General features: G+C 33.5%; 2 protein-coding genes across 3 annotated transcripts; one reads left to right on the top strand and one right to left on the bottom strand.

Moving 5' to 3' along the window:
• The first annotated feature begins 10,385 nt into the window (after positions 1 to 10,385).
• Positions 10,386 to 12,034, top strand: LOC109165611 (plasma membrane-associated cation-binding protein 1-like). Of its 2 annotated transcripts, XM_019314454.1 has the most exons (5): positions 10,386 to 10,516; positions 10,593 to 10,708; positions 10,797 to 10,886; positions 10,996 to 11,080; positions 11,434 to 12,034. In XM_019314454.1, the coding sequence occupies exons 2-5, from the start codon at positions 10,598 to 10,600 to the stop codon at positions 11,787 to 11,789; spliced, it is 642 nt and encodes a 213-aa protein (XP_019169999.1). In that variant the 5' UTR covers positions 10,386 to 10,516; positions 10,593 to 10,597; the 3' UTR covers positions 11,790 to 12,034. The 2 variants fall into 2 exon arrangements, with proteins under 2 accessions (XP_019169999.1, XP_019169998.1); XM_019314453.1 differs by having other exon boundaries at positions 10,388 to 10,708.
• A 7,564-nt stretch (positions 12,035 to 19,598) lies between these two features.
• LOC109165767 (leucine-rich repeat receptor-like serine/threonine-protein kinase BAM3) lies at positions 19,599 to 23,300 on the bottom strand. Its single transcript, XM_019314686.1, has 2 exons — positions 20,431 to 23,300; positions 19,599 to 20,136 (listed from the first exon to the last, which is right to left on the bottom strand). Exons 1-2 carry the CDS (start codon positions 23,024 to 23,026, stop codon positions 19,796 to 19,798), a joined length of 2,937 nt encoding a protein of 978 aa, XP_019170231.1. The 5' UTR covers positions 23,027 to 23,300; the 3' UTR covers positions 19,599 to 19,795.
• Between the last annotated feature and the right edge of the window lie 3,368 nt (positions 23,301 to 26,668).

The raw sequence follows: 26,668 nt of genomic DNA, 5'->3' as shown, positions 1-26,668 counted from the left end.
AAACCGTTTAATGAGATATTGGATAGTAGATTGTAACAAAAACATATGATTGAATCTTAACAGCGTTAATGTAAAAATTACATTTAATTTGGTAGGCTTTTTGTAAATATTCGAATCTAATCTTTTAACTTAAGAAACTACTGAATTTGCGTGATTTACCTCACCAATATTATGTGAAATTTTAAAACAAGAGAATTTCGTTTTTTATTTTTTTTTGTTTTTTTTTTTAAACAAGAAATGAAATATTGATAATGTCGGACTAATGTTATTTTGTCTTCTTTCAATGTGGGTTTGTGTTGAATGTTCCAGAGGAAGTCAGGAACGGATGTGGAGTCTCTGTTTTGAGCTGGGAATTTAGTATTATTTTTTTGAAACAATAATAATAATAATAATTATTATTATTATTAATTGTTTCAAAATAATAATAATAATACTAATATTACTTGGAGTCAGCACCCCACCAAGGGTTAATATTTGATACCAATGAGATATCAACCAAAAATTTTTGAAATTGGGAATTAATTATGGAGATGTCAATATAATTCAGAAATCAAGAATGACATTTTTAGTCAAATAAAAAAAATTATGCACTATGTCTATGTTCTCCCTCTCTCAGGGCAAAATGCAACAGACCGCTGTTGCATTTGATTCTAGCAGTCAGTTCCCTGCCTACATATATATTAAATAGACATTGAAAGCACCTGCATCTGTCTATTGAAAATTATTTTCTTTTGGATGGTTGGATGAATGGACTGTGATTCTCGTACTTAAAGATCACGAATTTAATTATTGAATTGTCAATACATCTTTCGCTCGAAACCATTGCACTAGGTCTTTTTAGTGCACCTAACACAGTTTATCTCTTATCTTCTCATCTGTGATTTGCGAAATATTATACAAGAGTAGTGTTTACATAATACACACCATCAAGTAATAGTTAAAAAAAAAAAAAATGCATTCTGAATTAAATTCGCATTGTACCCTTAACCAGGTAAACTAACCTAGATTATTATAACAGACCAGTTCAAACTAAGAAGGTAAGGGTAACAAAAAATTCTAAAAAGAAATTAAACTTAAAACCCTATGATTATTAAAGTAAATATTTAACTAATTTGATTTAGTTTGTTTCCTTTCTCAAAAAGTTGAATCTCCAACTACGATTCTATAGAGCATTTAACTTTATTGTTACTAAGATTCAAACCTTAATCTTTTCTCTTAAATATTATCTACTGAATCAGTAAATTTAGTCCGAAATTTGTCTCGATTATATATTGAATTGGTGAGTCGGGATGAAAATGAAAGCGTGGTCCCCATCAGATAGGAGATTGACGGGTGTCGTGTGGTGGCCTTGTGGGCCCCTTTGTTTACCTACGCATCCGATGTATCACAACGTTCGTTTGCTTTATTTATACTCCGTATTTAGTAACGTAGTGCAACTGCTATTATAGTATTATCGTTTTCTTAATTTCCAAAAAAAAAAAAAAATCTTTTCTTTTTCTTGGTTCCAATTTATTATTTTAATTAATAATATAGAGAGGAAATAATTGAAGGACAGATATTGAATAGTAGTAATACTTGAACGGCTAGATGCATCAATTCCGGCAGCGATGGTGGGTGGCGTCATGATGGGAGCACCAAGTTACAAAAGGAGGTTAAAACTATTTATAATTCGAATGAAATTAATAGAAAAATGTAATATTATCCTAAAAAAAAAAAAGTAATATTTAATAAAAATAATACACAAGAATATAGAAAAACAAAAAAAGAGGGGCTCACATGAAGGGAAGTGGGCAAGAGTGTAATGATTTATATTTGGTATAGTTAGTGTATAACAGCTGCGGGAAGGCATCAAAAGTTTTATAATTTAGTGATATTAACTTAAATTTATTATAAAAGAATAATATATATATATATATATATATATATATATATATATATATATATATATATATATATATATATATATATATATATATATATATTGTTGGAGATAATGAACCACAATCGATTTAATATCCGTAAAATAATATTTATATATATACACACGAAATATATATAAAATATTATTGAATATATATATCCGAAATATATATATACACACAAATATATATAAGACGGACCCAACGGTTATATATAAATGTATATCTATGAAAAAGATATACCAATATATATCAACCAAAAGAAAATATAATCCTTAGATTATAATTCCAATTTAACAAGAAAGAACGGATTTTTGCTTAAAAGCATAATCCAAAACAAGAAAGAAGGAGAAGAAAGAAAGAAATGTACGAGTTAGGCAAAGTGCCTGTCTTTCCTTAAAACCTTATTTGCCACCTCCCAAAAGTGCTAGGAGCGTTGTGGCCTAGGTTTCCCAGGATAAAACGTACAACGGTTCGACGTTTGAGCACCCAAACGAACGAACCCGGCAAACTAGAGCACGGGCAAAACACAGTAGCAAGAAAGGTGTAGGAGCAGAGTTTTGGAGCTGGGAAGAACAGAATTTTCTGTGTTGTGTGTGTTGTTCAACCTCGCGTTGCTCTCGGCCACCTAGCTGTCAAGTGGCTTAGAAAACTGATACCGCAAGTCGGCCCGCAAGGCCAGCCAATTTCCGGACGACATTCGTGCCCGTAGGTGCAGGCGCACACGAGCTCGGGCTGGGCTTGAATCAGTCATCTCTAGTTGGAATTTGATTTGCACCCCCCCCCCCCCCCCCCGCGCGAGAGAGCCTCTATGCTATACAATTCTACAAGCTCTAAAAAAGCTCTTGTATAAAAGGGGGGTGAAATCCTCTTTCCAAATCAATGTGGGACAAAACTCACTTTTCCCTTACATTTTCCAACTCAATGGGTCTACTTTGAGAATGAATATCTCATTCACCCATTATCCGTTTTGAGCGTACAATATATCAATCTCTTCGTCTCATTACGAAAAACCCGAATCCACTTTGACCCGATCCAAATCGGAAGTGGACACCACTGATAATTGTACCACAAAATAGCCACTTAACATGTCATTTTATGCCATTTTAATGCTATTTTTCCAACACACACACACACACACACACACACACACACACACACACACACACATATATATATATATATATATATATATATATAATTAAGTTTCCGTGCAGTCGTGTGGTTTAATGTGCGTGAGTTTTGTACTTAAGGTACGTGAATCTTGTGCTTAACGTGCGTGAGTTTTGTGCTTAAGGTGCGTGGGTTGTGTACTTAATGTGAGTAGTTGTTGAAACTTAATATGCGTGAGTTTTGTGCTTAAGGTGCATGCGTTTTGTACTTAAGGTGCGTGCGTTTTTTACTTAAGATGCGCGAGTTTTGTACTTAAGGTGCGTGTGTTTGTACTTAATGTGAGTAGTTGTTGAAACTTAAGGTGCGTGAGTTTCCTTCTTAGAGTGCGTTGTTTTCGTCCTTAAGGTGCGTGGTTTGTATGCTTAAAATGCGTCAGTTGTGTGAAACTTACAGTGAACCATTTTTAAAACCTTAGGTTCGTGGTGCGTGAGTTTTGTATGTGCTTAATGTGCGTGAGTTGTGTACTTAAAGTGCGCCAAATTAATACTCAAGGTGCGTTCCTTCGCACAACCGCACGAAACCCCCCGCCCCCCCCCCCCCCCCCCCAACACACACACACAGACAAACAAATGAATGGTTATATATTTAAAAGTATAAAATAGATAATAATAATAAAATATGAGTATTAATATTAAATGAAGCTCCTAGAGCATGCACATCAATGCATTTTATTGAGTTTTGGAACAGTGCATGTTGATATGGAGAAGAGAGAAGGCAAGAGAGAGAAAAGTGAGGTTGCTCTGTAAGGTGATTTTTTGTGGGCTCCACCTGGAGAGAGAAAATACAAAAAAGAGAGGACGTTGTGCGTGTTTTACGCATAGCATACCCCCAGCCGGGCGCGTGCACTGCACATGTCGGCTTGCACGTTAGGTAGTAAATTTTTTTTTTTTTTTAACTGTCAGATCAATTTTTATTTTTATTTTTTTTCCTCTTTTTTCTTTTTCTCTTTCCCTCTTATCTCTCCTACTACGTATATATAAAAAAAAAAAAAAAAAACACAAAAAAAAAATCTGCATGGACAACTCAGTTGGTGGTGAAGTTTGGGAAGAATGACCAGGGATCTAGTACAGTCTCACTAGCGGCAGTGTGAGAGTAACTTCTCAAAGTGAGGGGTTCCTTGTGTGCAGTAAGCAAAGGTCTAACATCTGTGTTCAGCTGAGTTACCATGATTTACATCCTACCAGATGCTTTGTAGAGCCAAAAAAAAACAAAAAACTCAACTCCTATGTACGCTACCAGGGCGACCGCACAGGGCCAATTTTTTTTTTTTTTTTTAAGTAATATATATTTAAAGTCATTATTTTTATACTTGATAAATATGTTTTTCGAATCAATAGATTAGAACAAATTATGCTATGCAACCATGTGCGCCATGCATGGTGTACACTGTTGCAAAACGACGTCGTTCCAAATTTAAAAAAAAAAAAAAATCATTTTCATTGCCGTTAACGGCGTTAGACGGTTTCCTTTCTCATTCAAACATTCCATTTTCTCTTCGCAATCGCACAATTTAGAAATTATGAATCTATAGTATAGAAATTATGAATCTACAGCATTAGATTTGTGAAGATGTGATGAAGCTATATGTTCATAATTTTATAAATATATGTTTATAATTATAGAGCTATATGTTCATAGTTTTTTATGTTCATATTCCCAATTGTTGAACTCTGTATTCACAAATCACAGAACTATATGTTCATAATTTGATAACTATACAGTTTAGAAATTATGAATCTACAGTACAGAAATTATGAATCTACAGTACAGATATTATGAATCTGCAGTATAGAAATTATGAATCTACTGTATTTAATTTATGAATCTACGGTTTAGAAATTATGAATCTACAGTATAGAAATTATGAATTGGAATCGTGCGCACCTTGCATGGTGCACATGGTTGCACATCATAACGTTCCATAGATTAGTCTTAATTGTAATTGAAAATAAAATTTTAGAAAGAATTGATATTGAAATTTTGATAAATAATTTTTTATTTAAATATGCACTAAAAATGTAATTTTTAAATAAAATTTTGTATTGTATTTATTTTTTTGTTGAATTTTATGCATTATATTTAGACAAAAAAATTTATTATATTTTTATTTTTGTTATATAATATAGGATAACATAAAATTTAAATTGATTTGGACTCAATTACTTCAATTATAAAGATCTTATATTATTATTTTTCAAATTTTTTTTTGAATTATATTTCTTGTCTTTATAAGTAGACATGACCTCTATTTTTAATGAAACGACCCTATATGCTACCCAACAATCGTTATACCGTGCACCAGGGCGCACATAGCAATGTGCGCCCCGCGCCTCCCAAAATTACGTCATTTTGTATTCTGTTATAAAATTCTATGTTTTCAGGTATAAAATTCTGTACATTCGAAATAAGAGATTTTTATCCTTTTAAAAGAGATTGTGTTTTCAGGTATAAAATTCTGTGTTTTCAAGTATAAAATTCTGTGTTTTCTATTATATAATTCTGTACATTTGAAACATGGGAACTTTCAGTTATAAAATTCTGTGTTTTCAGGTATAAAATTCTGTGTTTTCTATTATATAATTCTATACATTCGAAACATGGGGATTTTTAGTTATAAAAATTCTATGTTTTCAGATATAAAACTTTGTGTTTTCTATTATACAATTCTGTACATTCAAAACATGAAATTTTTTAAGGGATTAACAGTATACATGCAAAAAAATGTACAATACGACGTCGTTTTGGGGCAAGATGCACAATGCATTGTGCTCCTTGGTGCACGGTATAATTTGCCGCTACCCAGGCAACACTGACCCAAAACTCACTCCGGTGTTCTTCGCTGTAGTATTACTCTTTTTAACCCCTCTACCATTTTTCCAACATTTTTTTTTCAAAAACAAATTTGACATGACTAACCCCTCCATCTGCCGGCAAATTATTGTGTGGACCATGGTCTACAAAATGTTATGTGAACCATAACAAAAAGTACATTTTTAATATATTCAATGTATATTATTTTTGTACTGAATGTACATTATATAATATAATGTATACTCGATATAAAATAATGTACATCTCCTGAATACAATCTACATTATTTTGAATTGAATGTACATTATTTTTGTATTAAATATACATGATTTTACAGTATACAAAATATTATCCACATAATTTGTATATATCATGATCCACACAACAATGATTGTCATTTGCTACATGGCATATAAGGGCTTTTTATTTTATTTTTTTCCTTGGAACTTGGGTGCGGTCCAAATGATCACTGGATTGGGGGGGGGGGGGGGTATTACAGGTGATAAGCCCGATATTTCTTCAACATGGACAGCTGGGCGATTGGAAAATCATAGATTTGAAATGCAGCTCAAAGATTGGGTTTTTGAATTGGGCCGTATCCAGGGGACAAGCCCAATGTATTACATGTCAATCGTGGCAAATTATGCTGTGCATCCGTATGCACCATGCATGGTGCATACAGATGTAAAAACGACGTCGTTTTAATAAAACGCGCGTCTTCCCTTAAAAAAAAAAATCAGGTTCGATTCCCAGCAACACTATATGAACTAAAATTCCATAATCGATGAACTATAATTCCATAATCTAATCTATGAACTAAAAATTCCAGAATGAATGAACTAAAATTCCATAATCTATAAACTAAAATTTTAGAATCGATGAACTACAATTCCATAATCGATGAACTATAATTCCATAATCAATGAACTATAATTCCATAATCTATGAACTAAAATTCCAGAATGAATGAACAATATAATGTTGTTGCTGGGAAGCGAACCTGAATTTTTTTTTTAAAGGGGAGACGCGCGTTTTTTAATAAAACGACGTCGTTTTGGCATCCGTATGCACCATGGATGCACAACATAACGATTGGTCAATCGTTATGCTGTGCAACTGTGTGCACCATGCAAAACGACGCCGTTTCATTAAAAAAAAATCTCGTTCTGATTGTCGTTAACGGCGTTAGGAGGTTTCCTTTCGTATTCAAACAGTAGGATATATGCATAATTTCATAACTATATATCCAGAATTACATAACTATATATTCATAATTTGACAACAGTACATTCATAATTTCATATCCTTATATTCATAATTTCACAACTAGACATTCATAATTATATAACTCCACAATTTCAAAACTATATATCCATAACTTCATAACTATATATCCATACCTTCATAACTATATATCCATAACTTCATAACTATATATCCATACCTTCATAACTATATATCCATAATTTCATAACTATATATACAGACTTGCATAACTATATATTCATAATTACATGTCGATTGAAGTTTTTGTAAAAAAAAAAATAATAATTATTTGATTGGTGGAGTTAAACGGTGCCACTAATGGCACCGTTACTCCATCATAGTAAAACGGTGTCGTTTTGCAACCGTGTGTACCATGCATGGTGCACACGGTTGCACAGCATAATTTGCGGTTGACTCTGTGTACAAGGAATCTATTTTCACACTTCTGCGCACAAAGGATCCATCTCCACACTTTCGTCAACTCTAGCTCATGTCACTGGAGTGGTGACTTTAGGTCAGGTGGTTTACAACTTGAGCTAGCCTCCGCATGACCAAAAAAAAAAACTAATTTTTGTTATTCAATTCTTTTGTTTAGAGTTATTACATTTATCAATATTTAATTAAATATAACTCGACCCACCTTAAACTAAACAATAAAAATATTAATTCCACCCAGTCATATCTCAATATAAATAATTTTTTTCTTCAATTTATTTAGTTCATATCTATTATATTTATCAATTTATATATTTATTTTTTATTATAATATGTTACAAGTTTAAAAATATTTATTTCCATTTTTTATTATAATAATTAATATTTATAACTATTATAAATTTTACGGAGCAATTTATATGTTTGTTTTTAATATAAATAATAATAATTATCAATTATCATCATTATAAATAATTAATACTTTATAAAGAAAAATAACTTTGTAATAAAGTTGATGTTAAAAAAAAAAAAAAGAATCAATTAGAAAAAAAGTGTAATATTCTTATTTTAGCCAAAAAAAAAAAAATTTACTTTATGACTTTTAGTCATACACAAAAAAAAAATCAAAAAATAATTAATTTTCTAAAAGCATTTTTCATGTTTTCAAACCTACATTTCAAATTTAATTTTGTTTCAGTAATCTCTTTATTCACCAATCATATATTAACAAATCGGTGCTTCTTGTCTTGGACCAATTTTGTCGGATTTCCCTCAACAAAAATCGAAATTACAATCATCCCATGTGCTTACCTAAGAAACCAAATTAGCACTCTAATGATTGATTAAGCTTGCATGCATGATTGATTCATGGCTATTAATTAATGCAACGTTGTTCAACCAACTAATAATTAATATTCCCTATTAGTTAACGTTACTAATAGTATCAATATTCTACTACTCCAAGTAACTAGCTGAGTTGTTAATTTACACCTTCAAGTAATAATTTACATCACATTTTCACTATAATTTTTTTCTGTAATCTACTAATTTGCAAACCAAAAGCACCATTCCACTATCGAGAACTAAAAAATAGATGTATCAATGATTAACCATTGTATTTATTACATCTGTATAATTGAACGATATATAGCGTGTCATTTTTTCTCAATGAGAAAATGACACTTTTTTTCCTTAAATTAAACAAAATTATACTTTGGTCTCTGAATTATGAAATCACAATTTTTTTTTTTTTGTCTTTTAATCATTTGCAAAATTACATTTTTTGTTCATCAATTGTTGTGATGTGAGTTTTTTTTTTGTCCTGAATTTTATTAAGTTTGTGTTTAAAAAAAGCCCCCACAAAACCCCAATGTATAGGCAATTGAGCGGAGTAAAAAGTTACTTATTAGACAATTGAGAATTGAAGAACAAAAAGAAATGTTTTAAAAAAATTTTTTTTGTATATAATTTAATAATAAAAATGTCATTTTCGTGGTCTTAATTAAAAATTGGTGAGAAGGGTAAAAGTGGAAATAAAAGGAAATTCCAGATCATAATTGGTGGCAGTGTGAGTAAATACAGCGAAGAACAGGGTGTGAGTGAGAAATGGGAAAGCGGAGGGGGGGCTTGACGGCGTGAAATTGTTGAACCAGCGAAGCCACGTGAGTAGGCCAAGCCCAAACGGTGAAGTTTATACCGTTAACTCCCTCTTCAGCATCCAATGGCCAATTGTACTTATTGCTTTCAAGCGACAAACAAAATGGATCTCTTACAGATCACCATCCACCTTGGGCCCCACCTTCAATACTGCCACCTTTCAATGGACCCCTTGCCAGCTGTCACCCTATCTCCCTTTTCTTCTCCCTATTATGTCCCTCACCCTAGTTGGAATGAACGAATTAAGGAAAAAATGAATTGTAATTTCGTAAAAAATAAAATAAAATAAAAATTACATTATATTGTTTAGTAAGAATTGAAATAAAATAACTAAAATGTTTTTACTAAAAATTTATATTATATTGTTTAGTTATATATACACTCAACATGTGGGCGGTAGTCTCTTTCTTTCTTTTTTTTTTTTTTTTTTTTTTTTTTTTTAATTATCAGGTGACGTTGAAATTTCGAACCCATAACCCTTGTCAGGGCTCTAATACCAAATTAAAACATGTGCTCCATCTCAACTAAAAGTCTAAGCTGATAGTTGGATTGCACATTAATGGTTATATACTCAATAATAATAATAATAATAATAATAATAATAATAATAATAATAATCAAGGGTAATGTTATAATATATATATATATATATATATATATATATATATATATATATATATATATATATTCCCTTTCCGTCCACCATCGAATTGAAATTCATAGGAGAATCCTATGAATTTTAATTCCACAAATGAAGAAAATTGCAATTTCTTTTAATCAAATAATGTAATTGTGTTTCACAAAGAATTAGGTTGTAGCAGTCTACCAAATATATTGTGATATATCATTTGAATGGTATTATTGAATGGTCCGGACATCATTTTATTAGGTGTTATGGTCTAAAATGATTGACATTTTATATACATAATAAATTTAATTCGAAGGGTACGGTCACAATAAAAATGAATATTGTTGCTGGCAAGCAAAGATCATTCTTAATTTATGGAAAAAAGATTAATTAGGAGAACAATACAGCGCAAGTTGGGAGCAGACAGACAGTTGGCATAATCGTGAATTGCACATATTAATTTGCATTTGGTCATTTGGAGTGGCGATTTTTGTAAGTATTGCTGAGTAGGATAGCGGGCCCACTCACACATCATAAAACCAAGCCAGCTGCCAGTATGGTAACGACCCAACAATCAAAGAAACATCAGAGAGAGAGCTGAGGATTGAACCGCCATTGTTACGTTGTTGTAAGCTATCTACCCACAGGAACAGTGCATATATACATAGTTTCTTTCAGTTTTCTGATCTGATCATCATCCATAGCGAAGATGAACTACTGGAAAGATAAGGTTCTCCCTAAGATCAAGAAGGTTTTCGACAAGAACGGCCCCAAGAAGGCTGCTGCTGCTGAGGCTTGCAAGGCTTTCGATGACTCCAAGGTATCTATCTTTCTAGCTATATACTAAGATTAATTAGTGTTTTGTTTTGATTTGGTTTGGTTTTTGATGATGATGATGATGAATACAGGAGCAGTATGGGAAGGAGTTTGAAGACAAGAAGACTGAACTTCAACCCAAAGTTATCGAAGTCTATGAAGCTTGCTCCGCTGAGATAAAGGTCACCACTTTTTCCTTAATCCATACAAAAACAACTGTTTTTCCTTTGAAGAACAAGAAAGATTTATTCTTTGCTGACAAATATAATCTTTCGCTGTAAAAAAAAACAGGGTTTGGTAAAAGAGCCAAAGGACTCCGGGCTGAAGAAGCACTCAGCTGCTGTTCAGAAGCTCCTGGATGAGCTTGTCAAGATCGGTAATACTTCCTTTATTACTGCTCTAATTAAACTGTTCTTACCCTATAGTAGGTTATATCAGAGTACTGTTATTATAATACTCAGTATAGGATAAGTGAGTTACTCATATTTATAAATATATTAGCCATGCCTGCATAAAAGCAGTTTATTGACCTTTTTTAATTTGAACTGATCAGTTAGGAATAATCTAGACTGATTTAAGTTGATTTCTTTTATGAGCTAATATTACAAGGTTATAGATTCATACCGGGCATATATTCGTATTGCGAATTTTTCTAGTCATTCAATAATGGGTAATAATAATAACTAGCTTGAATATATAATAATTATTGTATGTGACATGGTGGTGAAGATTTTCCGGGATCAAAGGCGGTGAGCGAGGCATGTACGAAGTTGGGGCCGGCGTACGTGTCGGGACCGGTTTTATTCATATTTGAGAAAGTGTCCGTGCTGATCCCGGTGGAGGAGAAGAAGGAGGAGGAGGCGGCGCCGGCGCCGGCGGAGGCGAAGGAAGAAACAAGCAGGGAAGTTGAGGTGAAAGCGGAGGAGATAGCAGCGGCCGCTGAGGAAGAACCAAAGGCGGCTGAAGCTCCACCGGCGGCTAAGGCTGCTCCGGCTACAGAAACACCCGCCGCCGCCGTCGCCGCCGCCGAACCACCGAAGGCGGAAGAGAAACCAGAACCCGCCGCCGAGCCACCCAAAGCTTGATCGTTGCAACAGGTGAATATAGTCATCAAACTGTTAATTTGCTCCGGGAAGGGACTTTTGTGCAAAAAAAGAAAAAAGAAAAAAAGATTCAATTTGTGTTGTGAGAAGACAAAACATTGTACTCTGTTAATTATTATTCTTTATATTTATTCGTGATTATATATATGTATAATATAAATTCTATTTCTCCTTTGGTACTTGAATTCTTCCCTTGTGTACTATAATGCTTCATCAAATTATTATTTTGTACAAATCCCTTTAAATTAAGATTATGGTTCATAAACTCTATTTCCAATTGTTTTATATATTTGTATATGTAACTTTTTTGTTTTCCTTTTAAATATATGACACATAAAAAAAAACTTGTACTAATAATTCTAATAAAATGAACTCAAATTTGAATATCTCTAGACATCATAATCGCATTCATAATACCCCGTAACATTTTTTCATCTACAGATAGATACTTCATTCACTAACAAATGAGAAGCTGTTTTTCATTTTAAAAAAAATTAAATATATTCGATCAGTGAAACAAATTTAAAATTCAATTAGTTTTACTGACATTTTCAGTGAGATTTAAATTCATGATTTTTAGTTATGAAATTTCTTTTAAGTTCATTTGACGAAGGTCTTATCAATATTAAGAAGTTGGTGTTATCAAACTACTAATAAAACAAAATATACACTGCATTATGAATCAAAATTCAGATCATAGGGGGTATTAGATTTGGATTTTGTGCAACATACTATGTAATTTGTATTAGTCTCTAAAGGTTGATTTAAAATATTGTAATATTTGATTTAATTTACAGGTAGGAAAGTTACATTTTAAGGTTGTCAATAATGAGGTTGTCCCTTCCCCCACCCTTAAGAAAGTGTCTTAGTTTTCACTAGGATGGTAAAAAAATTCTATATTTTCATTCTTGCGGGTATTATTAATTCGCGGACAGAGAGTTTTCACTTGGCCTATTTAGTTAGTTAATTTATTTTGAAAAATTAAAATAAATTTAAAGGAATATATCTCACCTAATTGTCTTCTAACTTAAAAGTACTACTAAACATTTAATAATTAATTCATATCACTAAAATAGGCATTCTATGTATCCAAATAAATAAATAAAAAAAAAAAAGAAATTAAAGAGAGAGACATGAGTAGGAATTACATAATAACCACACACTAAATTTAAAATAAATAAATAAACACACACACACATATATATATATATATATATATATATATATATATAATCGTGGACACGGTGGGGCAGTGTGTGCTCTCCACACCCATGTCCCAGTCCTCATCGGCGGGGATTTTAAAATCCCCTTAGCTTCATCCTTGTCCTGTTTCCTCGAATTTCATCCCATCCTTATCCCTGACGCGATGGAAATCGGATTCCCCATCAGGAATGAGACAAATTAACATTCTTATTTCTACTTATGGTCCGTTTGGAAAACAGGAAAATGACTTATGAAAAATAATTTTTTAAAAATGAGTCATTTTTTAGAAAACATTTTGCTTTCCCGTGTTTGGCCGCACAGCATGCAGAAAACTGTTTTTGTGTGTTTGGTTCATTTTCCAGAAAATGAGTAGAATTGTATATTTAAACATTTTAATTGTTATATACCCAAAAATACATTTTTATTGTTTTGTTTAGAATATAACAACTTTTATTTAAAATGCAATGCAACATAAGTTTTGGCTGTATTCAATGGTGGTGGTGTGTGGTGGTAAAGTAAGAGTAATCAAAGAATTGATGATAACAAAATTCACCTAGTTATTATAAACATAAGAGACGAGTATGGTAAAAAAAAAAAAAAAAAAAAAAAAAAAAAAAAAGATCAGAACAGACGAATTTGACTTCACAAGAAAGTTTGATAACTCATGTGAGCACAATGAAACAATGAGCAACTTAGAACATGAAAATATTGAACATTTTTAACACACGGCTGACATATGAGATGTAAAAAATATTGGAATAAAAAAAATTTAGGCTGTTGAAATTTTTAAATAATCATAACTGCAATTTCTGTCATAAAAAAAATCAAAATGCTTTTTCTATTTGAAAATATTACATTTCGATGTTTTGTACATCAATTTTTTTTTTTTTATTTTTTTTGAAATTTTAATGTTGACGAATTTACTTACATATCTAATGGTACATCTCCAACTTAATTTCGTAGGCTTGTGTTCATTAATGTCATGTTGGTATGTCGGAAGTGGATGTTAGAAAATTGAGGAATATAATTAATTTTTTTTTCTTGGGTGATTAGGAAAACTTTATCCCAAAAAGTTAAATCTCCAATTCTAACAGAGCATTTGGGAGGAGATAGGGACATAGGGTCAAATGCATCTTGATCACTTTGAATATAATTCCTACACTTTCGCTGTTGAGATTTGAACCTTGGTCTCTTATCTCAAATACTGACTACTAAACCAATGAATTAAGTCCGTGCGAGCAAATTGTATTTACTATCGGAGGGTATGCATTGAGTCAACCATTCTCTTGTGTATGACCCTTCAACCCACACAGAAAGGTAAATCGCACTATGAAGACCATGTGCAACGGGCTCAATCAAGTGAGTATTTAATTTTTTAGAATTGAACTCGTGACCCCAGATACGAAAATCATGCATCACTCATCTGACCACTCCTTTTGGGAGGGATTATTTTTGTTTTTTTTTGTTTTTTTGTTTTTTTTTGTTTTTTTTTTTTTTTGTTTTTTTTTTTTTGTTTTTTTTAGTAATGCATGTTTGCGTGTGTATATCACAAGTTATTACAAAAATAAGATGATATGATGAAGCTTGATGTTTGATAGCAACACCTTATAAACTTACATATCATGCATGCTTTTACTTGCAAAAAACATTGGATGGATCCAATATAATATTTGATGTTTGGTGTTATTTAAAAAGTACGTACATCATTATCCATAGTTACTTGTCCACCCTAATCACTAGCTAGAGGTTTATCCAATCTAGCTAAAATCTTTTGAAAATTCAATTCAAAGACTAACATTTGTTTAAGAATCATTGGGGCAGTGATATAATAAGTTTAGATCAGAATCTTCATTTCTTTTAGTAGTTATCATCATATCATTTTATAATGATTTTTTTTAAAAATTAAATACCATTATATGTGTTTGTGTGTCTATATATATATATATATATATATATATATATATATATATATATATATATTCGGAGTTTTCACTTACTATCCATCTATCTATATCAATTAATCACGAATTTAAGTTTTAATTATCATTTTAAAAGTAAGTCAAATTAATTTTACTTTTAGAAACAATATCAATAATCAATAAAATAAACTCTCTAAGTTAACAGAATAGTGCAATTGGGTCCATACCTGAAAAAAAAAAAAAAAAAAAAAAAAAAACTCCACCTAATAACCCCTTAAACTAGTTATGTTATACGTCTGCATGTTTTAAAACAATATAATGACAAGCATCGTTTTGTTGTAGTCTAGATTTGATCCTGTGAAACGAACGCGGTCGTAATTGCCTTCATTGCAGACAATAGTTATGGTTATCTAGCTTCCTTATTGACGTTAGTTGTGGTTATCTAATATGAGGGATGACCTCTTAATATCTTAGAAGATTATTGGCGATGGTCTTAAAGAAATCCCTATCCTAAGCATAAAAAGTTCACATGACAACCAAATCAACAGTTATCTACTAATCATGTAAAATTAATTAGGATTTTAAAAATTCAATTCACACATATAAAATTAGGATAAAGTATAATGTTAAGTTAATTTTTTTTAAATATAATATATTATATAATAACAAGAGAAATTGTTATTACTCTCTAAGAAGTTCTCCATCATGCAAAATTGTTATAAAATTAAAGAAGGTGAGAATGGTCATATATAAAATAAAAAGGCAAATCAAACCAAACAAGATTTCCCACACGCAAGAATTAATGATCTAAGCACTTGACAAATCACATATTCCACAAACATAGCTTCCTAATGGTCCAAGTTGGTGCAACTGAGGAAACAACTAATCAATTTTAATTTGCAATAAATAATCCCCATAGCAAAAAAAAGGGTTAATTTCCTTAACTAACAGAATGTTTAATTTACGAAAATCGAAACAAATATTAAATTGTTTAATACACTTTTTTTTTAAAATTATTATTATTATTATTATTATTATTATTATTATTATTATTATTATTATTATTATTATTATTATTATTATTATTATTATTATTATTATTATTATTATTTTATATAAAAAAAATGTTTTGCAGGCCAAGAATGGCCTACTAATATCTGAAATTGGTAGCTTGCTGGGAGAAGGATGTTATATCAGCTGTCCACTAGTCGCAATCGGTACAACTCATCCAACTATACAAAATGCAAACAACAAATTAAACAATAAAGATTTCCGATCCAATTCAAATCTCAATACCAATTTACCAAATACAATGAAAGCACCACACAATCATAATGGGCTCAACGCAAAAGAATCTTTCGTCTCTACTCGAGAGTGTATACTGGACTCTTGACCTTCTAATATGAGAATCATGCTTTAATCTCTCGGTTATCCCTTTCGGGACTATTCATTATTATTTTTTCCTAATGTAATAATAAGAGAAATTTTATGCTTGTTAAACTCAATTTTTTTTAAAAAAAAATTATTTACTCTAAAAATTATATATAGTTTAACAATATTTAAAGCGGAAAAATAATTTTAAAATTTAATAAAAGGAAAAAAAAAATTGAAAGAAAAACTCTTGTAGTATACATGTTCAAACTGAACTAAATAATCATGGTGGGGATGATTGGATGAATAGAGGGGGCCGGAGTAGGTACCCATGCATATCTCCAACATTTTGAAAGTTACACATACATACATATAAATAGATTAGGTCATACACTAAAAAGTAAAAAAGAAAAATAAAAGTTTTAAAAGTTAAAGAAAACTACAAGAGGACTAAAAATTTTATGGTCGAACGCATAATTGTGGTTCTTTCGATCATATAGAAGGTCACAAATTCAAATTCTAGTGAGAGCATTGACTCGTTTCAGTACTATAATGTAACAGAAACGACTAAGTGATCAGATTGTTGATCTGATAACCAGAACGTTACAAGTTCGACTTGGTTTGAAGTGTACACAAAAGGTTGACAGCCTACAGCCAATTCAGAAGGTTTGGGACTGGGTGTATACATATAACGAGCAAAGGACCCTTGAATTAAATGCAGTATTGTTAGTAAGTTGAAAGACATGCATATGGTGAGTGGTAGGGGACGTGCCAAGGGGGCTCCAGCTGTGTCCGACCATGTGGTGTGTCGGGGAGTTCCGGTCGGACGGAATTGAAAGTTGAAACCCACTCTCATCTCTTTCTGGATTACAATTCATTATATTATATTATTATATTCTCAACAGCCCCAAGAACAAAACATTCTTTTTTCTGTGTGCTGCAAACCAAAGTGGTTATGGTGTGTGGTGCACACGGATGCAAAAACGATGTCGTTTTGACGTCGATTTAAAAAAAAAAAAAATTCAGAATTGCATAACTATACATCCATAATTGCGTAACTATACATCCAGAATTGCATAATTACACATCCATAACTTCATTACTATACATCTAGATTTGCATAACTACACATCCATAACTTCATAACTATAATTCCAGAATTGTATAACTCATAACTATACATTCAGAATTGCATAACTACACATCCATAATTTCATAACTATAAATCCAGAATTACATAACTATACATCCACAATTTCATAACTATACATTTAGAAATTATACACAACATGATGTTGCTAACGGGAATCGAAACTGATTTCTTTTTTTAAATTAAATACACATTTTTAATCAAAACGACGTCATTTTTGCATCTGTATGCCGAACATAATTTGCTCTGCAAACGACGAGCCGATAACTAAAAAACAACAGTTTGACGGTGTTTGGTTGGGCCAACACCTCAGAGGAAAGAAAGGTAAAGGAAACAAAAGAGGTTGGCCCGTCTTTTAACTTGGACTTCTGTCTTATAATGGACCAGTACTGTGCTTAACTGCTTATAGTCCTCAGAAGGCCCAATATAGTGTTGCTCAATAGTTGTCGCAAATTATGCCATGGAATCGTGTTAACCGAGAATGGTGAACACAAGGCAAAACGACGTTGTTTTTAGGCCAAAAAAAAATATTTCACGGATGTGGAGCTAACGGCGCGCGTTTGATCAAATTATGAATTTTCTGTTATGAGATTATGAATTTTATGAAAATTCATAATCTCATAACAGAAAATTCATAATCGCATAACAGAAAATTCATAATCTCACAACTGAAAATTCATAATCTCATAACAGAAAATTCATAATCTTATAACAGAAAATTCATAATCTCATGGTTCCAAAGTGAATGTGTAGGCATGGTTCCAAAGTGAATGTGCAGGCATGAATTCATAATTTATGAATGTCCGTGATTTCGGACGGGAATATGTAGGCATGGTTCCAAAGTGAATGTGCAGGCATGAATTCATAATTTATGAATGTCCGAAATTATGAATGTAATGAAAATTCATAATCTCATAACAGAAAATTCATAATCGCATAACAGAAAATTCATAATCTCATAACTGAAAATTCATAATCTCATAACAGAAAATTCATAATCTTATAACAGAAAATTCATAATCTCATGGTTCCAAAGTGAATGTGTAGGCATGGTTCCAAAGTGAATGTGCAGCCATGGATTCATAATTTATGAATGTCCGTGATTTCGGACGGGAATGTGTAGGCATGGTTCCAAAGTGAATGTGCAGGCATGAATTCATAATTTATGAATGTCCGAAATCTTTGTTCACCTCAAATTAAAGTGAAACCGCAAAATGTGAAAATAAAGAAGAAAAGTCACGCAATTAAAAATAAAAAAAAAGAAAAAAAAGAAAAAAAAAAAAAAAGAAAAGAAAGATAACGGTGTATTAACACCGTTAGAACCGTGTTCACCATGAATGGTGAACACGGTTCCATGGCATAACGTCTGAATAGTTGTGCCATGGACCTGCCCGGGTCAAAATACACAATTTATATACTGAATGTTCACAATTCAATTTCTGAACATTCAGTATGTAAATTGTGAACACTTAGTATATAAAATTGTGAATGTTCAATATGTAAATTGTGAATATTCAGTATGTAAATTGTGAACATTTAGTAATTAGTATATAAAAATTGTGAATATTCAATATATAAACTGTGTATTTTTTAGTACAGGTCCACAGAATAATTTGCCAGTGTTGCTAGGTTTAGAAGGCAAATTATACCATGGACCACGGTTTACATTAATCTAAAACAACATTCAGATTATGTAGCTGCAGACTATTGTTAGCATATTATTTATGCTCAGTTAATTGATTATGTACTTATAAATAAATTGAAGGTATATAATAGGTAGTAATTGTAGATAAATAATAGGTTAACTGCAGGTACATAATATGTAAACCGCAGGTACATAATATATTAATTTAGTAGTTGTAACAAGTACATAATTATTAACTAAGGTCTAAAACACATAATATGTTAACTGTAGTAGATGCATAATTTATTAACCGAATGTAAATAACATGTTTACTGCGAGTACATAATTTAAATGTTATTTTGGACCAGCAGGGTCCAGAATGCAAGGTGAACTCTGATCAATGATATAATAATTGCGTTTACAAGGCAGTTTTAGATGATTAACACCAATATACTTGGGTAATTGATCTTTTATTGTGGGTGACTAAGGAAACCACAGCCACTGCCAAAAGGAGTAATTGACTATTTCTAATACTATAGAGAAATGTATAATTATTATAGTCATCATTTTTATACATATTATCCATACCCTCACACTGCACCAAACTAATCCAACAGTACAAAAGCCACAACAGATGAGATCAAAATCTGGGAGTTGATTAATTGAAAGATGAAGATTAAACAAGACTAATTAAAAAGAGTGGTTTGTATTAACAAAGTGATCATTGAATGTGGAAGGTATTGGGCTGTTTGGATTGGGCAAGCATTTGGACAACCTCCCTCATGGTTGGCCTCTCCACACTCTGCTCTTCCACACACAACATTGCTACAAACAACACTTGCATGGCTTCTTCAATTGGAACATTATTCTTTAGCCTCTCATCTATGATCCTCACAACCCCTTCTTTGCTGCGTTTTGTCTGCACTTTTACCCACTGAACAATGTCCATCCCTTCCTCCCCGAAATTCCCCACCGGTTTTCGCCCCGTTATCAGCTCCAGCAGCACCACTCCGAAGCTGTACACATCGCTCTTCTCGTCCACTTTCAGTGTGTACGCATATTCTGCATTAATTTCATGTTAAGTTAAATAACAATAAGATAAACTCACTGCTGGAAATTATGAAATTTCCAACCACCTGAAAGTGATCTTAAATCAAGTCGAAAGCCTTCTTCCGACCACTTTTAGTGTCCGGAAAAACCTTTGTTGCTATTTCCGACCACTTTTTGCTTTCAACTTGATTTAAGATCACTTTCAGGTGGTCGGAAATTTCATAATTTCCAGCAGTGACTTACTTAATGCTGTTATATAATATATAAACATAAACGTGCAATCCAACTATCAGCTTAAATTTTTACCTGGAGCAATGTAGCCATAAGAGCCGGCGATTGCAGACATGCATTCTGAGGCTCCATTGTTGTGAAAGAACTTGGCTAGTCCAAAATCTGCGACATGGGCTTCATAATCAGAATCAAGCAAGATGTTGTTGGACTTGACGTCGCGGTGGATGATGAGAGGGGAGCAATCATGGTGCAAATAAGACAAGCCTTTTGCAGCTTCAATGGCGATTTTCAGCCTGGTTTCCCAGTTCAGGTACCCGCCGCTTTTTCCATGGAGGACTTGGCCTAAGCTCCCATTAGGCATGTACTCGTAAACCAGCAAATTGGTTTCCTTGTTTGAACAGAACGCCAGCAGCCTCACAATGTACCTGTGTCGAATCTTCCCCAACGTTTGAACCTCTGCAGACAGGCCATTGTCGTTTGAGCCTTTGCTGATTCCCAGGTTTTTCACTGCCACATTGTGTCCATTTGGCATTGTTCCTTTGTACACCACCCCGGCCCCTCCCCTCCCAATGATATTGCTGTCCTTTAAGCATCCCAACACGTCTTCGCTCCCGAAATCCAGTTTCTGGAAGGCTGTCAGCTTCCAGGACCTGGAATTTTTTCGAACCTCCCTTGTCTTGATCACTGCGAAGACGACAAAAACCAGGGAGCATAGCAGAAGCCCCATCGCGAATATCAGCTTGTATCTTGCAGGGACATTGGATTTGCTGCTTTGGGTTTTGACCTGGGATTGTAAATCAGATGAAGAGTTGCAGGGGATTAGGTAGGAGGCGCAGAGATAAGGGTTGCCGGTGAAGGAAGTGGAGTTGAAGAATAAGAACTGCCCGGTTTCAGGGACAGAGCCAGTGAAGTTATTGTGGGAGAAATCTGCAGAAGTTAGGCTCTTCATGGAGCCAATCTCTTCAGGTAAGCTCTGGTTCAAGTGGTTCCAGGAAACATTGAAGTAATTTAGGATTCGAATTCGGGCTAGTTGGATGGGGATAGGACCTGAGAGCTGATTCTGGCTCAAATCCAGGTAAGTGAGGGAAGGGCAATTGCTGATATCTGATGGAATGGTGCCGGAGAAGTTGTTTCTGCTCATATCCAGCTTTAAGATTCCCTTCAGGTAGCCTATTTCAGAAGGAATTTGGCCGGAGAATCTGTTCCCACTTAGCACAAGATTCTTCAAACCCGAAAAGTTTCCAATACTGGTTGGGAGATCGCCAGACAAGTGATTATTCGCAAGATTCAGGCCTTCCAGCTTGGAAGATGCTGTGCTTTTCTCAAAGGCAATTCTTCCTGTGAAGTGATTGTCCTGTAATTCAACCAGTGTAAGCTTTGGGAGGTAGAGGAATCCATCCGGTATCGGTCCACTCAGGTAGTTCTGCCCCATCCTGACTCTGGATAAAGTCTCACACTTTCCAAGATCATCAGGCAAAGGCCCAAACAAGAAATTGTCAAGCAGAATCAAGATTTCCAGTTTTTCCCCATAGCAGAGGGATTTTGGTATCTGGCCAGTGAGTTTATTGGTGGAGAGATCGAGCTTGATGAGCTCACCGTTCTGCCCGAGCTTTGGAGGGATGAAGCCAGTGAAGTTATTCCTCCAAAGATTCAAAGCCTCCAACTTGGGCAACTCTGCAATGGACTCAGGGATTTGGCCATGGAGCTTGTTGATGAAAAGGTTCAAGATGGTGAGTTGTTTGAGTGCCGAGAATTCAACCGGGATCTCCCCGGTGAGTGCATTGTTGGAGATATCCAGGGACTTCAAGCTACCCAGATTTCCCAGCTGGGGAGGAATTGAGCCATTAAGCTGATTGGTTTGCAGGAAAAGAGTGTCCAAATTCTTCAGGTTTCCCAGTGTTCCTGGAATTGGACCTTCCAGGCCACAGCTAGAAAGATCCAAATGAACCAAATTGGAAAGCCTACCAAAATCCCCTGGAATTCCCCCATCAAACCTATTGTAATACCCAAGCTGAAGCCATTTTAGGCTGCTTAAATTCCCCAGCTCCCCAGGTATGAACCCGAACAAATCGTTCCCTGCCAGGGACAGAAACCTGAGCTGATTTAGCCCTCCATAGCCCCGAGGGATCCTCCCCGAAAAATAATTCCCCCCGAAATCCAAATGCCTGAGCTTGGTGAGCTTAGTAACCCCAACCGGAAGCGGGCACGAGAAGTTGTTGTCATAAGCATCCAGAACTTGAAGCTCCGGCAGACCGGAGAAATCCCAGTCCAGACATCCACTGAACAGGTTGTTTGATATGTTGAGGAATCTGAGACCAGAAATGTTTGATAGTGGGAGATCCCCAAACAGGCTGTTCCCTGCCACCGACAAATTCACCAAACTCTGAAGCTCAGATATGGCAGGCGACAGAGGACCAGAGAGGTTCAAGTTGGAAACATCTAACGAAACTACTGATTTGTTGTACGCGTCGCATGTCACGCCTGTCCAATTACATAGTCCCATGTAATTCGAGAGATTCCAGGTAGACAGACTAGGATCCGGGGCTTGAAAACTCTGTTTTACAGAAACCAGAACCGCAGCTTGTCTTCTTGCAGAAAGACTGTCATGGGCTGAGGTGAGAAAAACAAGAAAGAAGAAGAAGAAGAGTAGGCGCAGAGTGAGAGCAGCCATGTGGAAGATGAAAACTGAGAAAGAAAATGGGTTTTTGGTATCAGAAATATTGAAGAAGAAGAAGAAGAAGAAGAAAAGAAGCAGGTTTTTCTGGGTTGATGAAGTAGAATTGGTGCATTGATGAGGTTATCTGATGATAATAGCAGAAGAATTAGAAGCAAGAATGGTGGTGGAAAGCTAAGGCCTTGGATGCTGTTGATTTGTTGCTTTGCCTTTTCCATATTATTTCTAGTTTCTTTCCCATTTGTGCATTTTGGATTCATCATCTTTAACTTTATCAATGGAAAAAAGCAAAAGCAAAGTTAACATGCATACGCATAAAGATCATATCCATCCAGGACCCCAACCAGTTCACTCACCATTCCTCCCTCCCTCCCTCCTCAAATTACTCATTTACCCATCAATTAAAACTATCCATCACACTGCTGGCTCGGCAACCACAAGGTTCTAAGTTCAACTTCCACTGCTGGAAATTATGGAATTTCCGACCACCTGAAAGTGATCTTAAATCAAGTCGAAAGCAAAAAGTGGTCGAAAATAGCAACAATGGTTTTTTCGGATACCAAAAATGGTCGGAACAAGAGTTTCGACTTGAGGGAATAATTTCCAGTAGTGTTCCAGTGAGTTTGAACCAATATGGGCAACGTAAACATAGGTCGGTTTACCTCCTTGATTTGAATCAGTCAATTATAGACAGCCTAAACTGGTTTAGGGTCTACCTAATGTACAACTTCGGGTAAAAGCTAAAAAGACTATTTATAAAAAGAAAAGATCTCTGGTCTTACATTGTGGGAGTATATGACTAGACGATTATCTTTTTTCGTCGCGTTTACTATTTAAAAGTTACTAAATTAACTATGTGAGGACAGAAGCTTTAAGTGATAGTGGCAAGTATAGTATGTAGATATAGGAATAGTAAGTGATGTGTATTATATCTTTCACTGTGATTCTCCTTAGCTTTATTCTTTTAAAGCTGGGGACAGATGCCTTGGTTCGACCATCTTTGCTTTCTTTTTATGTTTGCATGAAAATAAGAAGCATTTGGGGAGCCAGCCCATCTCACTTTAGACCACTTCAAACAAAAGCAAAAGGTGCATGCCCACATTTTTTCTTTTAAATAATAAAAATAATATATAAGAGAGAAATGATTAAATGGAATAATAGGGGATGTTGAGGAATGTACTTGTGTATATTTTAATGAAGACAGGCGGCTGAGGATAAAGCAAAGCAATCGATTAAGGCTATGACTGTGGGATTCTTAATCTAATTAAAATGTTATAATCATATATTAATTAATATAAATTTTGATTTTGCAAGGCATATCATACAGCTTTTTCTTCTGTTATTTGTTTAATTAAGGTAGGAAAATACCTAAAAAGAAGTGAGGTATTCCACTAGTTTGCAGCATTTTGATTCCTTACTTTGCTGGGTGGTGATTCAAAGATCAGCATTGTTGCTTTTTTGAGCGTCAGATATTCAGAATTCGAGCTTTTGAACATAGCCCAGCAGATTTATTTATTTTGTAAATATGAGGGGAATATAAAGTATCCATCATATATATCTTTAAGTATACAAAGTTTAAAACCTAGGTGGCTATGTCGTCCCTTGAATTATAAATTTGTTGGAAAACATATAATGTAATTAACCTCTTCAGGTTAACATCACAGTCCCTCGAAATTCAACGATAATGCCACAACTCGAGTTCGAGTAAGCTACAAATAGGTGATTTAGGCCCTATTGGTAAAAAATTGGCCTATATTTTGACTTATTTGACCACTATTAATTATTTGATTTAGTTAAAATATCAATATAAATGTTTGGTTAATTAGCTTTTTGCAACTCCAAAAGGCTAAAATTCAAAATGCTACTCTAAGCAACTTTTTCAATTAGCTTTTTGAAAAAAGAAATTATACTAAACAGCTATCAGCTATCAGCTATCAGCTAATTTACCAAACATTTTTCTACAATCAGCTAATGTTATCAACTATTTATACCCTCTAATTAACACAATCAGCTAACAACTAACAGCTATCAGCTAACAGCCATTTTACCAAACAGGGCCTTAGACTTGTTTCAAACGTACTTAGAATGAAGGTTGGCCTGGTTGATCTGCATCAATTTTGTCTTATATTAATTAACATGGTAGATGCGTGGTTTTTGTTGTAACTTCCTTAAATTTGAACTTAGTCCATCTTATATTAACCTGGTAAATGCACAAGCTAGGTTTATTGTAACTTATTTTGATCTTTGAATACCGACAAATTTTTCTAAAATTCCAACTTAAATCCCCTTAAATAATACTCCATATCTTTTATTGGCTAGAAACAACCAAAGTTTATAAATATCACTTTCATGCATTGTAATAAGGGTTGAAACTCTATTGAAATCAATACACATATGGTCTTTACCAACATGAGTGACCAAAGGCTTGTCTTCTTTACATTACTCTGCTCATACAATAAGAGTATATGGAAAATGGTTGATTAGTCTTTTTTTGGTTGATTTGACCATGCCAAACAACTAAACTTAATATTTGGTAAAAAAATTTAACTAGTAATAGGAAGTGATTGGCACCAATGCGTTAATATTGCTACTTCAAGTAACGTTTCATAAAAGTCAAGATCAAAATATGACAATTATTTATCTAGAACTAACTAATATGATAAAATCACTAAAATCGAGTACTAACCATGGTATTAGATTTTATAAAAGTTGAGTACAGTATTGGCTATGTGCATGATAGTATGATACTATGATGTATTTTTTTATTTTTTTATTTGCAAAAAAGCTCACAACTATTATGGGAAAGTGTGCTTTAGGTAAAGTTCACCTTGTAATTGTAGCTGACAAAGGATCACAATGAGGCAAACCAACCTAGGTTATTTATAGCTGATAAGCTCGATCAAACCAAGAAATTTAATTCAGAGGATCAAATCCCGATGATAGGGTATTGACTCTTTATTCAGTAACAGTTAACAAAAGTATAAAACAAATACTACCTTATAATAGAGTCGATATTAATTGTCTGGTTAACTCGGTTGGGTTGTCTAGTATGATGCATATTTGTTAAGACTAAATCAAACTTGTATCATAGTTGATGATAATGGAAATAGATGTTGGGTGAGATCGAGTAGACTGAGTCGTCGCAAGCAGGGAGATTGTCGCAATATTTGCTTACTATGTCGTTGACGGATGGATGATGATGATCCAGCAGCATTATTATTAGTTTTAACGTATGATTGACATGACATCTTCACCCCTGGCCTCTTCTCCCTTTTGATTTTCTCCTGGCCCACCAGTTCCTAAAGAAGAGAACACGCTCATATGTACAACGTTATTTCTTTTTATCTTTAACGAAAGAAAATTTCATTTTACAACGTAATCTTTGAAGGTCATATCAAGGTATGTAAACTCAATTCTTTATGCAATTTGGTAACATTAGATATCCTCGTAACATTATCAAAAAAAAAAAAAAAAAAAAAGATATCCGCGTAACCATGTACTCAAAATAATTGGAGAGCTTTTAAATCAGAATTGGGGGTGTTTCATCAGATATTTTTATAAAAAATGTACTAATATGTATATGGATTGGTTACAATATTTCATATCCATCTCTTTGAAACTCGCCTACAACCATTTTCA

The sequence above is a fragment of the Ipomoea nil genome, unplaced genomic scaffold (assembly GCF_001879475.1).
Source record: "Ipomoea nil cultivar Tokyo-kokei standard unplaced genomic scaffold, Asagao_1.1 scaffold3069, whole genome shotgun sequence".
Classification (NCBI taxonomy): domain Eukaryota; kingdom Viridiplantae; phylum Streptophyta; class Magnoliopsida; order Solanales; family Convolvulaceae; genus Ipomoea; species Ipomoea nil.
The sequence above is the reverse complement of the archived record's forward strand: the minus strand, read 5'-3'. Positions and strand labels throughout refer to the sequence as shown.